Consider the following 15,423-nt stretch of genomic DNA (forward strand, 5'->3'; position numbering starts at 1 on the left):
CGGAGGAAGTTTCCCCGAAGTTTAGAAACTTTTCTGGAAGTCCGGAGTTGACGTTGCTCGTCCTGCCCTCACTCTCCGCCCCCCTCCCCTTTTTTGTTATTTTGACCCATTCCCCTCCGCTCCTTCCTGATTTCGAGCCCCCGGAGTAAGAGCTGGTTGACTGTGGAAGGCATCACAGAGACCGGCCGGCATCAGGACACCCAGACCTGGGGCAGGGGTCCCGAGAGATTCTCTCTCCCAGTCTCATTAACCCAGGGCACTGAGGCCAAAGGGTAGCCTCCCCACCCCCCATCCCCAGCTTCCTGAGTATAGGCTGGGGATTGAACCCTCCCTTCCCACACCAGGGGTTCCAGTGAATCACAGGTCTACACTAGAGTAAAACAAATTGGATTCAGAGCATCCAAATTATAGGAACGTTGAGACCATCCATTCTAGGGGTGAGTTAAACACCTTTAAAGAAAAAAAGATTTGCATTTCACATCCTCAGGAGATGCCAAACTCCTCGGCAGCCAATCAAGTACTTTTTGAAGTGTAGTCACTGTTGCAATTGAGGAAATGCAGCAGCCAATTTGTGCACAGCAAGCTCCCACAAACAGCAATGAGATTGTGACCAGATAATCTGAATTCAGGTGTTAGTTAAGGGTTTTATTGACCTCAGGACCCTGGAGTAGACTCCCCCTGCTCTTCTTTGAAACAGTGGTCGAGATTTTTTTCTCCCCAGTGTCCTGGGGCCAATATTTATCACTCAGCCAACATCACTAAAACAGATTATCTGGCCGTTAGCACATTGCATTTTATGGGATATTGCTGTGCACAGATTGACTCCTGAGTTTTTCTTTATTCATTCATGGGATGTGGGCTTTGCTGGCTGGGCCCAGCATTTATTGCCCATCCCTAATTGCCCTTGAGAAGGTGGGGGTGAGCTGCCTTCTTGAACCGCTGCAGTCCATGTGATGTAGGTACACCCCACAGTGCTGTTAGGGAGGGAGTTCCAGAATTCTGACCCAGCGACAGTGAAGGAACGGTGATATATTTCCAAGCCAGGATGGTGAGTGACTTGGCGGGGAACTTCCAGGTGGTGGTGTTCCCATCTATCTGCTGCCCTTGTCCTCGAAAATAGTGGTCATGGGTTTGGAAGGTGCTGACAAAGGAGCCTTAGTGAATTCCTGCAGCGCATCTTGTAGATGGTACACACTGCTGCTACTGTGCGTCGGTGGTGGAGGGAGTGAATGTTTGTGGATGAGGTGCCAATCAAGCGGGCTGCTTTGTCCTGGACGGTGTCGAGCTTCTTGAGTGTTGTTGGAGCTGCATTCATCCAGGCAAGTGGAGAGTATTCCATCACACTCCTGTCTTGTGCCTTGTAGGAAGTGGACAAGCCTTGGGGAGTCAGGAGGTGAGTTACTCATCACAGAATTCCCAGCCGCTGACCTGCTCTTGTAGTCACAGTATTTATATGGCAAGTCCAATTCAGTTTCTGGTCAATGGTAACCCCCAGGATGTTGATAGTAGGGGATTCAGTGATGGTAATGCCATTGAATGTCAAGGGGCGATGGTTGGATTCTCTCCTGTTGGAGATGGTCATTGCCTGACACTTGTGTGGAATGAATGTTACTTGCTAGTTGTCAGCCCAAACCTGGACATTATCCAGGTCTTGCTGCATTTGGACATGGACTGTTTCAGTATCTGAGGAGTTGCAAATGGTGCTAAACATTGTGCAATCATCAGCGAACATCCCCACTTCTGACTTTATGATGGAAGGAAGGTCACTGATGAAGCAGCTGAAGGTGTTTGGACCAAGGACATTACCCTGAGGAACTCCTGCAGTGATGTCCTGGAGCTGAGATGACTGACCTCCAACAACCACAACCATCTTCCTTTGTGCTGGGTATGACTCCAACCAGCGGAGAGTTTTCCCCCTGATTCTCATTGACTCCAGTTTTGCAAGGGCTCCTTGATGCCACACTCGGTCAAATGTTGTCCTGATGTTAAGGGCAGTCACTCTCCCCTCACCTCGGGTGTTCAGCTCTTCTGTCCATGTTTGAACCAAGGCTGTAGTGAGGTCAGAAGCTATGTGGCCCTGGCGGAACCCAAACTGGGCGTCAGTGAGCAGGTTTCGTAAATTACAGCAGTGGCTACGCTTCAAAAGCGCTTCATTGGCTGTAAAATGTGTGTTTTTTTAATTCATTCACATGATGTGGGAGTCCAGCATTTATTGCCCATCCCTAATTGCCCTTGAGAAGGTGTTGGTGAGCTGCCTTCTTGAACCGCTGCAGTCCGTGTGGTGTCGGTACACATTCCTTATTGACTCTCGAGCGGTTTGATACAGCTCATTAGCTGGCTGGGCTGTTTCACAGTCGACCACATCACCGTGGGTCTGCAGTCACATGTAGGCCAGACCGGGTAAGGTCGGCAGATTGTCCTGAAGAGTGCAAGGCAAAAAGCTTCAACAAAAATGTCTTTTTTTTCCAGCAATACTCAAGTTCTACCAAACGACTACATCTAATTAGTCCTCCTCCCCAGGGCTCAGCAAGGTTTTCTTTCTGATTATACACGGGAAAGCCTGGATAAGTGCGTGTGTCGCACAGTTTATGTGTATTGTACAGTTGGTGGTTTTCTATTTCATATTTTAACCGTCTGATGTTCTTTATTTTTAATTTGTTCCTTTTCCAAGAGTGAGATGGACGAAGGGAGGTTACAGAGAAGGAAAAGGGAACGGAGGTGGAGGGAAATGGAGCGGACGCAGCAGAACCTGCGAGTGAGAGGCGAGGGCAGGGAGATCGATGAGAAGGTCGCGAGGGGGCTGGAGCGAGGGAGGGAGAAAGTGGCTGTGGTGAAATGGAAGGAGGAATCGTCCCTGAAAGTCTGCACCCAGGTCCTCCTGCCCTATCTACTCGCTGGCTTAGGGATGGTACTGGCTGGACTGGTCCTCGGCATCGTTCAGGTTAGCGATTGGAGAACTGTTCAGGGTCTCTTTCTCTCTCTCTCTCTCTCTCTCTCGCTCCATCGGAACCTGCTTCTCGCCCTGTGCCCAGAGGGTCTCCAGGAAAAGGCTGCTGTAAATTGGCCTCGAACACCCAGAGAGGGGCAGAGGACGGTGTTAAGGACAAGCAGCAGGATTAGAGGACAGAGGATACTTGGAGCCAGGTGGGGCAAAGGGGGAATAGGTGGAAAGTAGGAGTGGGGAGGGGGGAATACATTGAGGGGGGAGGATTGCAGGGGAGGGGGTGGTGGAGAAGTTGGGAAGGTGGGGAAGAGAAACAAAAGAGAGAGAGAAGACCAGAGGAAATAAAGTTCCCAACACCTTGAGCTCAGTAAGAGAGGGTTTGTCCCATCCCTCCCTCGAGTGTCCCTCCCTCGAGTGTCCCAGTCCCAACCTCGAGAGTCCCAGTCCCTCCCTCGAGTGTCCCAGTCCCACCCTCGAGTGTCCCATCCCTCCCCCGAGTGTCCCAGTCCCTACCCCGAGTGAACCAGTCCCTCCCTCGAGTGTCCCATCCCTCCCCCGAGTGTCCCAGTCCCTACCCCGAGTGAACCAGTCCCTCCCTCGAGTGTCCCAGCCCCCCTCCCCTCCCTAACACACCCCTCTCCTCCCCCTCTCCTTTCCACTCCCCTCCTCCCCTACCACCTACACCACTCTACGCCCCTCTCCTACACCCCTCCCACCTCCTCCCCTAGCCCCCTCCCCTCCTTCCCTCCCCTCAACATCCCCTCCCCTCCCTTCGCCCCTCCCCTATCCCTCCTCCCCTCCCCTCGCACCCTCCCCTCTATCCCTCCTCCCCTCCCCTCGCATCCTCCCCTCCTCCCCTCTCCCCTCCCATCACTCCCAACTCCCCCTCCAGTACCCTCCCCTCCACTCCTCCCTCCGCTCCTCCTTCCCGGTCCCGCCTCCCTTCCCACTGTCCATCCCCTCGCCTCCCCCACACCCCTCCCACCTCCGCTCCACCCCTCCCACCTCCCCCACACCCCTCCCACCTCCCCCACACCCCTCCCACCTCCCCCACACCCCTCCCACCTCCCCCACACCCCTCCCACCTCCCCTCACCCCTCCCACCTCCGCTCCACCCCTCCCACCTCCCCCACACCCCTCCCACCTCCCCCACACCCCTCCCACCTCCGCTCCACCCCTCCCACCTCCCCCACACCCCTCCCACCTCCCCCACACCCCTCCCACCTCCCCCACACCCCTCCCACCTCCCCCACACCCCTCCCACCTCCGCTCCACCCCTCCCACCTCCCCCACACCCCTCCCACCTCCCCCACACCCCTCCCACCTCCCCCACACCCCTCCCACCTCCGCTCCACCCCTCCCACCTCCCCCACACCCCTCCCACCTCCCCCACACCCCTCCCACCTCCCCCACACCCCTCCCACCTCCCCCACACCCCTCCCACCTCCCCCACACCCCTCCCACCTCCCCCACACCCCTCCCACCTCCCCCACACCCCTCCCACCTCCCCCACACCCCTCCCACCTCCCCCACACCCCTCCCACCTCCGCTCCACCCCTCCCACCTCCCCCACACCCCTCCCACCTCCCCCACACCCCTCCCACCTCCGCTCCACCCCTCCCACCTCCCCCACACCCCTCCCACCTCCCCCACACCCCTCCCACCTCCGCTCCACCCCTCCCACCTCCCCCACACCCCTCCCACCTCCCCCACACCCCTCCCACCTCCCCCACACCCCTCCCACCTCCCCCACACCCCTCCCACCTCCGCTCCACCCCTCCCACCTCCCCCACACCCCTCCCACCTCCGCTCCACCCCTCCCACCTCCCCCACACCCCTCCCACCTCCCCCACACCCCTCCCACCTCCCCCACACCCCTCCCACCTCCGCTCCACCCCTCCCACCTCCGCTCCACCCCTCCCACCTCCCCCACACCCTCCCACCTCCCCCACACCCCTCCCACCTCCCCCACACCCCTCCCACCTCCGCTCCACCCCTCCCACCTCCCCCACACCCCTCCCACCTCCCCCACTCCCCTCCCACCTCCGCTCCACCCCTCCCACCTCCGCTCCACCCCTCCCACCTCCCCCACTCCCCTCCCACCTCCCCCACACCCCTCCCACCTCCCCCACACCCCTCCCACCTCCCCCACTCCCCTCCCACCTCCGCTCCACCCCTCCCACCTCCACTCCACCCCTCCCACCTCCCCCACTCCCCTCCCACCTCCGCTCCACCCCTCCCACCTCCCCCACACCCCTCCCACCTCCCCCACTCCCCTCCCACCTCCGCTCCACCCCTCCCACCTCCCCCACTCCCCTCCCACCTCCGCTCCACCCCTCCCACCTCCCCCACACCCCTCCCACCTCCCCCACACCCCTCCCACCTCCCCCACACCCCTCCCACCTCCCCCACACCCCTCCCACCTCCGCTCCACCCCTCCCACCTCCCCCACACCCCTCCCACCTCCCCCACACCCCTCCCACCTCCCCCACACCCCTCCCACCTCCGCTCCACCCCTCCCACCTCCCCCACACCCCTCCCACCTCCCCCACACCCCTCCCACCTCCCCCACACCCCTCCCACCTCCCCCACACCCCTCCCACCTCCGCTCCACCCCTCCCACCTCCCCCACACCCCTCCCACCTCCGCTCCACCCCTCCCACCTCCCCCACACCCCTCCCACCTCCCCCACACCCCTCCCACCTCCCCCACACCCCTCCCACCTCCCCCACACCCCTCCCACCTCCGCTCCACCCCTCCCACCTCCGCTCCACCCCTCCCACCTCCCCCACACCCCTCCCACCTCCCCCACACCCCTCCCACCTCCCCCACACCCCTCCCACCTCCGCTCCACCCCTCCCACCTCCGCTCCACCCCTCCCACCTCCGCTCCTCCCCTCCCACCTCCGCTCCTCCCCTCCCACCTCCGCTCCTCCCCTCCCACCTCCGCTCCACCCCTCCCACCTCCGCTCCTCCCCTCCCACCTCCGCTCCACCCCTCCCACCTCCGCTCCTCCCCTCCCACCTCCGCTCCTCCCCTCCCACCTCCGCTCCACCCCTCTCACCTCCCCCACACCCCTCCCACCTCCGCTCCTCCCCTCCCACCTCCGCTCCACCCCTCCCACCTCCGCTCCACCCCTCCCACCTCCGCTCCTCCCCTCCCACCTCCGCTCCACCCCTCTCACCTCCCCCACACCCCTCCCACCTCCGCTCCACCCCTCTCACCTCCGCTCCACCCCTCCCACCTCCGCTCCTCCCCTCCCCTCCCCCATCATCCTACCCACCCCTCCCCTCCTCCCATTCCCTCTCCCCTCCTCCTCCACTCCCCTCCTCCTCCACTCCCCTCCCACCTCCCCTCACCCTCCCCCTCCTCCCCTCCGCACCTCTCTCCTCCCCTCCCCATTCCCACCTCTCCCCCTCCCCGCCACTCCTCCCCACCCCTTCCCCTCAGCTCCTCCACATCCCCTCCCCTCCTCCACTACCCCCTCCCCTACCCTCGCCCCTCCCCTCTGCTACCCCTCCTCCCCCTCCCTCCCTCCCCTCGCACCCTCTCTCCTCCTCTTCCCTACTCTCCTTCCATTCCCTCCCCTCCCCTCTCCCCCTCCCCCCTCCACTCTCCCCTCCTCCCTCCGGTCCTCCTCCCCAGTTCCGCCTCCCCCTCCCACTGTCCATCCCCTCGCCTCCCCCTCCCCCACCAACTCCCCCTCCCTCCCTCCCCCATCCCCCCTCCACTCCACCTCCCCATCACCCTGCCCACCCCTCCTCCCACTCACCTCCCCCTCCACTCCCCTGCACTCCAGCTCTCCCCACCCCCCTCCTCCCCTCCCCCTTCATCCCCTGCCCGCCCTCCCCTTCCCTCCCCCCACCCGTCCCCTCCTCCACTCTCCCCTCCTCCACTCTCCCCTTCCTCCTTCCCCACATCCCCGCCCCCTCCCCACTTGACCGTCCCCTCCCCCTTCCATCTACCCCTCTCCCTCCCATCCCCTCCCCCTCCCCCTTCCATCTACCCCTTCGCCCTGCCCCCCTCATCCCCTTCCCACCCCACCCCTCCCGCCTCCCCATCCTCCCATCTCTCCTCCCGTCTCCTCCCTCCCCTCTCTTCTTCCCTTCCCTCACTTCCCCTCCCCTACCCTCCTCTCACTTCACCTCCCCTCCCCCCACCTCCCCTCCACTCCTCCATTCCCCTGCTCCCCTCTCCTCCCTCATCCCCTCCCCCCTCAACACGTCCCATCCCCTCCAGCCTCTTCCCCTCCCCCACTTCCCTCCTCCCCCTCCTCCCTCCTCCCCTCCCCCAACACTTCCCCTCCTCCCCTCCACTCCCCTCACTTCCCCTCCCCCTGTTCTCCACCCCTCACATCCCCACCTCCGCCTTCCCCTCTCCCCTCCTCTCTTCTGCTCCACTCCCCCTCCTCCACTCTCCCCTCCCCACCCCCTCACCCTACCCCGTCTCCCACTCCCCTCACTCTCCCTCCCCCTACACCCCTCCCCTTCCCACCCCTCCTGCCTCTGCCCACCCGCCTCTCCCCTCCCCCTCCCTCCTCCCATCACTTCCCCTCCCCATCTCTCCTCTTCCCCAACCCCGTCCTCCCTCCTCCACTCCCTCCTCCCCTCCCAATCCCTACCGTCCCCTCCTCCTCCCTGCGTCCCCCTCCCTATCCCCCTCCCCACTCCCCTCCCTCCTCCTCTCCCCCCTCGCCCTCCCCTCCGCCCCACTCCCTCTTCCCCCTCTCTTCTCCCCTCCTCCCATTCCCCTCTCTTCCCCTCTCCCTCTCTGCCCCTCTCTTCTCCCCTCCTCCCACCGCCCTTCCCCTCCCCACCCCTCCCTTCCCTTCCTTCCTACCCTCCTCCCCTCCTCCTTCCCGTGTCCCACCCCACCCCCTCCATCCACTAGGCCACCATTTCAACCCCAACCTGCAGTCCCCAACAATTTCTCTAGGGTCCCAGTCCCTCCCTCCCTCCTTCCAGTGTCCCCTTCCTCCCTCCCTCCCTCCAGTGTCTCAGACCCTCCCTCCTTTCCTCCAGTGTCCCAGTCCCTCATTCCCTCCCTTCAGTGTCCCAGTCCCTCTCTACCTCCAGTGTCCCAGTCCCTCCCTCCCTCCAGTGTCCCAGTCCCTCCCTCCCTCACTCGTGTCCCAGTCCCTCTCTACCTCCAGTGTCCCAGTCCCTCCCTCCCTCACTCGTGTCCCAGTCCCTCTCTACCTCCAGTGTCCCAGTCCTTCACTCCCTCCAGTGTCCCAGTCCCTCCCTCCCTCGCTCGTGTCCCAGTCCCTCTCTACCTCCAGTGTCCCAGTCCCTCTCCACCTCCAGTGTCCCAGTCCCTCCCTCCCTCCAGTGTCCCAGTCCCTCCCTCCCTCGCTCGTGTCCCTGTCCCTCCCTCCCTCGCTCGTGTCCCTGTCCCTCCCTCCCTCGCTCCAGTGTCCCAGTCCCTCCCTCCCTCGCTCCAGTGTCCCAGTCCCTCCCTCCCTCGCTCCAGTGTCCCAGTCCCTCCCTCCCTACCTCCAGTGTCCCAGTCCCCCTCTCCCTCCAGTGTCCCAGTCCCTCACTCCCTCCCTCCAGTGCCCCAGTCCCTCCCTCCATCCACTGTCCCAGTCCCTCCCTCCCTCCAATATCCTGTCCCAGTCCCTCCATCCAGTGTCCCAGTCCCTCCCTCCCTCCAGTGTCCCAGTCCCTCCTTCCCTCCCTCCAGTGTCCCAGTCCCTCGCTTCTTCCATCCAGTGTCCCAGTCCCTTTCCACCTCCAGTGTCCCAGTCCCTCTCCACCTCCAGTGTCCCAGTCCCTCCCTCCCTCGCTCCAGTGTCCCAGTCCCTTCCTCCCTCGTGTCCCAATCCCTCCCTCCATCGAGTGTCTCAGTCCCAGTCCCTCCCTCCAGTGTCCCAGTCCCTCCCTCCCTCCACTGTCCCAGTCCCTCCCTCCATCCATTGTCCCAGTCCGTCCCTCCCTCCAATGCCGAGTCCCAGTCCCTCCTTCCAGTATCCTGTCCCAGTCTCTCCATCCAGTGTTCCAGACCCTCCATCCAGTGTCCCAGTCCCTCCCTCCAGTGTCCCAGACCCTCCTTCCAGTGTCCCAGTCCCTCCCTCCCTCCCTCTAGTGTCCCAGTCCCTCCTTCTCTCCCTCGTGTCCCAGTCCCCCCTTCCCTCCCTCGTGTCCCAGTCCCTCACTCCCTCCCTCCAGTGTCCCAGTCCCTCACTCCCTCCATCCAGTGTCCCAGTCCCTCACTCCCTCCCTCCAGTGTCCCAGTCCCTCACTCCCTCCCTCCAGTACCCCAGTCCCTCCCTCCTTCCACTGTCCCAGCCCTTCCCTCCCTCCAATGTCCTGTCCCAGTCCCTCCCTCCATCATCCCAGTCCCTCCTTCCCTCCCTCCAGTGTCCCAGTCCCTCCTTCCCTCCCTCCAGTGTCCCAGTCCCTCCTTCCCTCCCTCCAGTGTCCCAGTCCTTCCTTCCCTCCCTCCAGTGTCCCAGTCCCTCCCCCCATCCACTGTCCCAGTCCTTCCCTCCCTCCAGTGTCCTGTCCCAGTCCCTCCCTCCATCATCCCAGTCCCTCCTTCCCTCCCTCCAGTGTCCCAGTCGCTCCCTCCCTCCAGTGTCCCAGTCGCTCCCTCCAGTGTCCCAGTCTCTCCCTCCCTCCAGTGTCCCAGTCCCTCCCTCCATCCACTGTCCCAGTCCCTCCCTCCCTCCAATGCCCAGTCCCTCCCTCCCTTCAATGTCCTGTCCCAGTCCCTCCATCCAGTATCCTGTCCCAGTCCCTCCATCCAGTGTTCCAGTCCCTCCATCCAGTGTTCCAGTCCCTCCCTCTCTCCGTGTCCCAGTCCCTCCTTCCCTCCCTCCAGTGTCCCAGTCCCTCCTTCCCTCCCTCCAGTGTCCCAGTCCCCCTTCCCTCCCTCCAGTGTCCCAGTCCCTTACTCCCTCCCTCCAGTGTCCCAGTCCCTCCCTCCCTCCAGTGTCTCAGTCCCTCCCTCCATCCACTGTCCCAGTCCCTCCCTCCCTTCAATGTCCTGTCCCAGTCCCTCCATCCAGTATCCTGTCCCAGTCCCTCCATCCAGTGTTCTAGTCCCTCCATCCAGTGTCCCAGTCCCCCTTCCCTCCCTCCAGTGTCCCAGTCCCTCACTCCCTCCCTCCAGTGTCCCAGTCCCTCACTCCCTCCCTCCAGTGTCCCAGTCCCTCATTCCCTCCCTCCAGTGTCCCAGTCCCTCACTCCCTCCCTCCAGTACCCCAGTCCCTCCCTCCCTCCAGTACGCCAGTCCCTCCCTCCATCCACTGTCCCAGTCCTTCCCTCCCTCCAATGTCCTGTCCCAGCCCCTCCTTCCCTCCCTCCAGTGTCCCAGTCCCTCCTTCCCTCCCTCCAGTGTCCCAGTCCCTCCTTCCCTCCCTCCAGTGTCCCAGTCCCTCGCTTCTTCCCTCCCGTGTCCCAGTCCTCGCTCCCTCCCTCCAGTGTCCCATTACCTCCCTCCACCCACTGTCTCAGTCCTTCCCTCCTTCCAATGTCCAGTCCCTCCCTCCCTCCAGTGTCCCAGTCCCTCCGTCCCTCCCTCCAGTGTCCCAGTCCCTCCCTCCCTCCAATGTCCTGTCCCAGTCCCTCCCTCCCTCCAGTGTCCCAGTCCCTCCGTCCCTCCCTCCAGTGCCCCAGTGCCTCCCTGCTTCCCTCCTGCGTCCCAGTCCCTCGCTCCCTCCCTCCTGCGTCCCAGTCCCTCGCTCCCTCCCTCCTGCGTCCCAGCCCCTCCCCCGGGTCCCAGCCCCTCCTCCCTCGTCCCAGCCCCTCCCTCACTCCCTCCCTCCCGTGTCCCGGCGCCTGCCTCCCTCCCTCCCTCTCTCCTGAGTCCTAGTGCCTCCCTCCCTCCTGCGTCCCAGCCCCTCCCCCCGGGTCCCAGCCCCTCCTCCCTCGTCCCAGCCCCTCCCTCACTCCCTCCCTCCCTCCCTCCCGTGTCCCAGCCCCTCCCCCCCACCCCACCTCCCTATCTCCCGTGTACTAATCTGCTTCCTCCTGCCCCAGTCCCTGTTGCTGACTCTGTGCCCAGTCGATGATGCTGCAGAACAGGCTGAGGTTCGAGAGCATTGGCCCTCAGCTCAGGGTGATGACAACTGATAAGCTAATCTGGTTCATAGCCCTGCAGCGTTGAGCGTAATGGAATTCTGTGAGTCATGAGGTAGCAGCGTTGTAGAGAGTAAGCAAGAAAATAAATAAAATAAGTGCAGCTCGATTTCACAGAGCGAGGAGCCCGTTGGTGCCTGAGCAGCATCTGTGTTTCTGACAGGTTTAACTCTGGCCTTTTGGAGGAGAGGATTCATTCACTTCCCCCGTTCGGTGTGACTCATCACTCCCGAGGACAGCTTATCCGGCCAGGAAGGCTCAGGGATGATCCGGAATGAGGGATTTGTCGGAGACCGAGATCCCGGGCTCCCTCTGGGGATAAGCTCCTGGAGCAGTGAATGAGCTGCACCGTCGCCAGGGGACAAATCCAACCCGGCCCACCCCCAACCCCCAACCCCCAATCCCCCAATCCCCCAATCCCCACCCCCCTCCCCAAACAAACTGGACGTTACAGCCCGGACCGCGTTCTCTCTTACCTCCGGAGCGCCGCTGGATCCTCCGCGCTGGGACAGAGACTCGGAGGCGTCGGACCCCCTTCCGAAAACGCTCCCCCCCACCACCTCCCCCCACGCCCCACCCCCCCCTCCCCACCAACGCCCGCCCACCGGTTATGGGTTAGCGCGGTGCAGCGCGCCGTCACTGCCACGAGAGGGCCATGGTTGTCACCCAGGTCGAGCTGGAGTTCTGGATTTCCGGGGACAAGCTTCGCCGGTTCACCTGCAAGCTCACCAGGTTCCCGTACGGGTTCTGGCCGGAGACCGGCCTGTCCATCGTCTCCCAGGTGCTGCTCCCCTGCCTGATCGCCGGGCTCGGCATGGTGGCCGCCGGATTGGTCATGGACGTCGTTCAAGTGCGTACCCACTAACCGACAGGACGGGCTGTCCGAGGCCAGGCCTGTGTCGGCCAAGACCAGGGTGCGACCTGTTTAGAAGGGTTTAAAAGGGGGGCTGGTTGGGTCGAGGGGAACTGGGGCGGTGGGGGTGGGGGTGGGGGGGGCGTGTGGACCCTTCTTGAGGGGGTTTGGTGGGGGTGGGGGTGGGGGGGGGTGTGGACCCTTCTTGAGGGGGTTTGGTGGGGGGGGTGGGGGGGGGGTGGATTTGGTTGCGGGGGGGGGGGGTGGACCCTTCCTGAGGGGGTTTGGTGGGGGGGGTGGGGGGGGGGGTGGATTTGGTTGCGGGGGGGGGGGGTGGACCCTTCCTGAGGGGGTTTGGTGGGGGGGGGGGGGTGGGGGTGTTGACCCTTCCTGAGGGGGTTTGGTGGGGGGGGGGGTGTGGTGTGTGGACCCTTCCTGGGGGGATTTGGTTGGGGGGGGGGGGGGGTGGGGGGGGGTGTTGACCCTTCTTGAGGGGGTTTGGTGGGGGTGGGGGTGGGGGGGGGGGGGTGGACCCTTCTTGAGGGGGTTTGGTGGGGGTGGGGGGTGGGGGGGGGGTGTGGACCCTTCTTGAGGGGGGTTTGGTGGGGGGGGGGTGTGGGTGTGTGGACCCTTCCTGGGGGGATTTGGTTGGGGGGGGGGTGTGGACCCTTCTTGAGGGGTTTGGTGGGGTGGGGGTGGGGGGGGGGGGGGTGGACCCTTCTTGAAGGGGGTTTGGTGGGGGGGGGGGGGGGGTGGATTTGGTTGCGGGGGGGGGGTTGAACCTTCCTGAGGGGGTTTGGTGGGGGGGGTGGGGGGGGGGGGTGGATTTGGTTGGGGGGGGGGTGGGGGGTGGACCCTTCCTGGGGGGGGGGGGGGGGGGTTTAGTGGGGGTGGGGGAGGGGGCAGAACATTAAAATTGGAGCCAGGCCATTGAGGGGGTGATGTCAGGAACCCCTCCCTCACACAAAGTGGGGGGTGGGGGTGGGGAAGGGCGGATAAGTCTGGGACCCTCTTCTCCCCCCCCCCCCCCCACCAAAACAGCTGTTGGGATTGTGGGGGGGGGGGGAACAATGTCCAAACTGAGCTGGGTTGGGTTGGAGGTGGTGAGGGGGGGGGGGGGGAGATATAGACCGGCCGTGATCTGAGTGGACGGTACAACAGGCTGGATGGGCTGAATGGCCTCCTCCTGCTCCTGGGACCATTGCGGGATCGTTGTTTTTTTTTTCTTTTAAAATCAGCTCCCGGGGCACAGAACAAACCGGGGCCGGCGTTTCTATAGCGCCTCCCCCCTCCCCGCTCCCCGCTCCCCGCGTACTGTGGTAAAGCGGGAGGCGGCGGCAACTCCGTTTCCGCACAGCAAGATCCCGCCGACAGGCGCGCGCGCGCGGGAAAAATGAAAGGACGGAAAATTCTGGAAGCGGCCGGTAGGTCAGGCGGCCTCTAACTTGGGGGGGGGGGGGGGGGGGGGGGGGGCGGGGGGCGGGGCTGAGTGGATGGGGAGGGGCGGGGCTGAGTGGATGGGGAGGGGCGGGGCTGAGTGGATGGGGAGGGGCGGGGCTGAGTGGATGGGGAGGGGCGGGGCTGAGTGGATGGGGAGGGGCGGGGCTGAGTGGATGGGGAGGGGAGGGGCGGGGCTGAGTGGATGGGGAGGGGCGGGGCTGAGCGGATGGGGAGGGGAGGGGCGGGGCTGAGTGGATGGGGAGGGGGCGGGGCTGAGCGGATGGGGAGGGGCGGGGCTGAGCGGATGGGGAGGGGCGGGGCTGAGGGGCGGGCGGGAGATGTGTCGGGAGCGGGGCCGCTGCCGTCCGAGGGCCGGAGAATCAGAGAAACAAAACAACCAAATGGAGCGGGCGTTAGGGTCTGAAACTGGTCAATCAGGTGCTGACCCCCCCCCCCCCCCCCCGGGGACTGGGCCGTGCTGACCCCCCCCCCCGGGGACTGGGCCGTGCTGACCCCCCCCCCGGGGACTGGGCCGTGCTGACCCCCCCGGGGACTGGGCCGTGCTGACCCCCCCCCCGGGGACTGGGCCGTGCTGACCCCCCCCCCCCCGGGGACTGGGCCGTGCTGACCCCCCCCCCCCCCCGGGGACTGGGCCGTGCTGACCCCCCCCCCCCCCCGGGGACTGGGCCGTGCTGACCCCCCCCCCCCCCCGGGGACTGGGCCGTGCTGACCCCCCCCGGGGACTGGCCGTGCTGACCCCCCCCCCCGGGACTGGGCCGTGCTGACCCCCCCCCCCGGGGGACCTGGGCCGTGCTGACCCCCCCCCCCCCCGGGGACTGGGCCGTGCTGACCCCCCCCCCCCCCCGGGACTGGGCCGTGCTGACCCCCCCCCCCCCCCGGGGACTGGGCCGTGCTGACCCCCCCCCCCCCCCGGGGACTGGGGCCGTGCAGGAACCCCCCCCCGGGGACTGGGCGTGCTGACGCCCCCCCTACTCCCCCACCCCCAACCCACCCCCCCCCTGACCCCCCCCCCGGGGACTGGGCCGTGCTGACCCCCCCCCCCCCCCCCCCGGGGACTGGGCACGTGCTGACCCCCCCCCCCCCACCGGGGACTCGCCTGCTGACCCCCCCCCCCCCCCGGGGACTGGGCCGTGCTGACCCCCCCCCCCCCCCCGGGACTGGGCCGTGCTGACCTCCCCCCCCCACCCCCCCCCCCGGGGACTGGCCGTGCTGACCCCCCCCCCCCCCCCCCCCGGTGGTGTCGGACCCGCTGAGTTTCTGCAGCTTCCCAGCCTCAGCCTCCCGCATTATTTTGCTTTTCTCCTTTAAGGGGTTAATTGACGGCCGCCCCTCCCCAGGAATACCTCACCCCCCCTTAACCCCCTCCCCCCACCCCACCCTTACCCCCCTCACCCCCACCCTTACCCCCACACCCCCTCCCCCCACCCTTACCCCCCTCCCCCCACCCCACCCTTACCCCCCTCACCCCCACCCTTACCCCCCCACCCCCACCCTTATCCCCTCCCCCCACCCCCCCTTACCCCCTCCCCCCACCCCCCACTCCAGCCTCACCCCCCTCCCCCCACCCCGCACTCCAGCCTCACCCCCCCTTACCCCTCCCCCCACCCCACCCTTACCCCCCTCACCCCCACCCTTACCCCCCCACCCCCTCCCCCCACCCTTATCCCTCCCCCACCCCCCCTTACCCCCCTCACCCCCACCCTTACCCCCCCACCCCCTCCCCCCACCCTTATCCCCTCCCCCCACCCCCCCTTACCCCCTCCCCCCACCCCACTCTTACCCCCTCACCCCCACCCTTACCCCCCTCACCCCCACCCTTATCCCCTCCCCCCACCCCCCCTTACCCCCTCCCCCCCACCCCACCCTTACCCCCCTCACCCCCACCCTTACCCCCCCCACCCCCTCCCCCCACCCTTATCCCCTCCCCCCACCCCACCCTTACCCCCCTCACCCCCACCCTTATCCCCTCCCCCCACCCCACCCTTATCCCCTCCCCCCACCCCACCCTTACCCCCCTCACCCCCACCCTTATCCCCTCCCCCCACCCCACCCTTACCCCCCTCACCCCCACCCTTATCCCCT

General features: G+C 65.4%; 1 protein-coding gene across 11 annotated transcripts in view; it reads left to right on the forward strand.

The window, feature by feature from the left end:
• LOC121280288 (solute carrier family 41 member 1) overlaps positions 1–15,423 on the forward strand; it is a 53,713-nt gene that overhangs the window by 1,401 nt on the left and 36,889 nt on the right. For 3 of the 11 annotated variants that reach the window (XM_041192113.1, XM_041192118.1, XM_041192119.1), the window contains exons 1-2: positions 1,011–1,048; positions 2,672–2,941. In XM_041192113.1, the coding sequence (XP_041048047.1) occupies positions 1,046–1,048; positions 2,672–2,941 (273 nt within the window). In that variant the 5' untranslated portion in view covers positions 1,011–1,045. The other 8 variants (XM_041192116.1, XM_041192114.1, XM_041192115.1 and 5 more) reach the window with 7 other exon arrangements.

The sequence above is a fragment of the Carcharodon carcharias genome, chromosome 7 (assembly GCF_017639515.1).
Source record: "Carcharodon carcharias isolate sCarCar2 chromosome 7, sCarCar2.pri, whole genome shotgun sequence".
NCBI classification, from domain to species: domain Eukaryota; kingdom Metazoa; phylum Chordata; class Chondrichthyes; order Lamniformes; family Lamnidae; genus Carcharodon; species Carcharodon carcharias.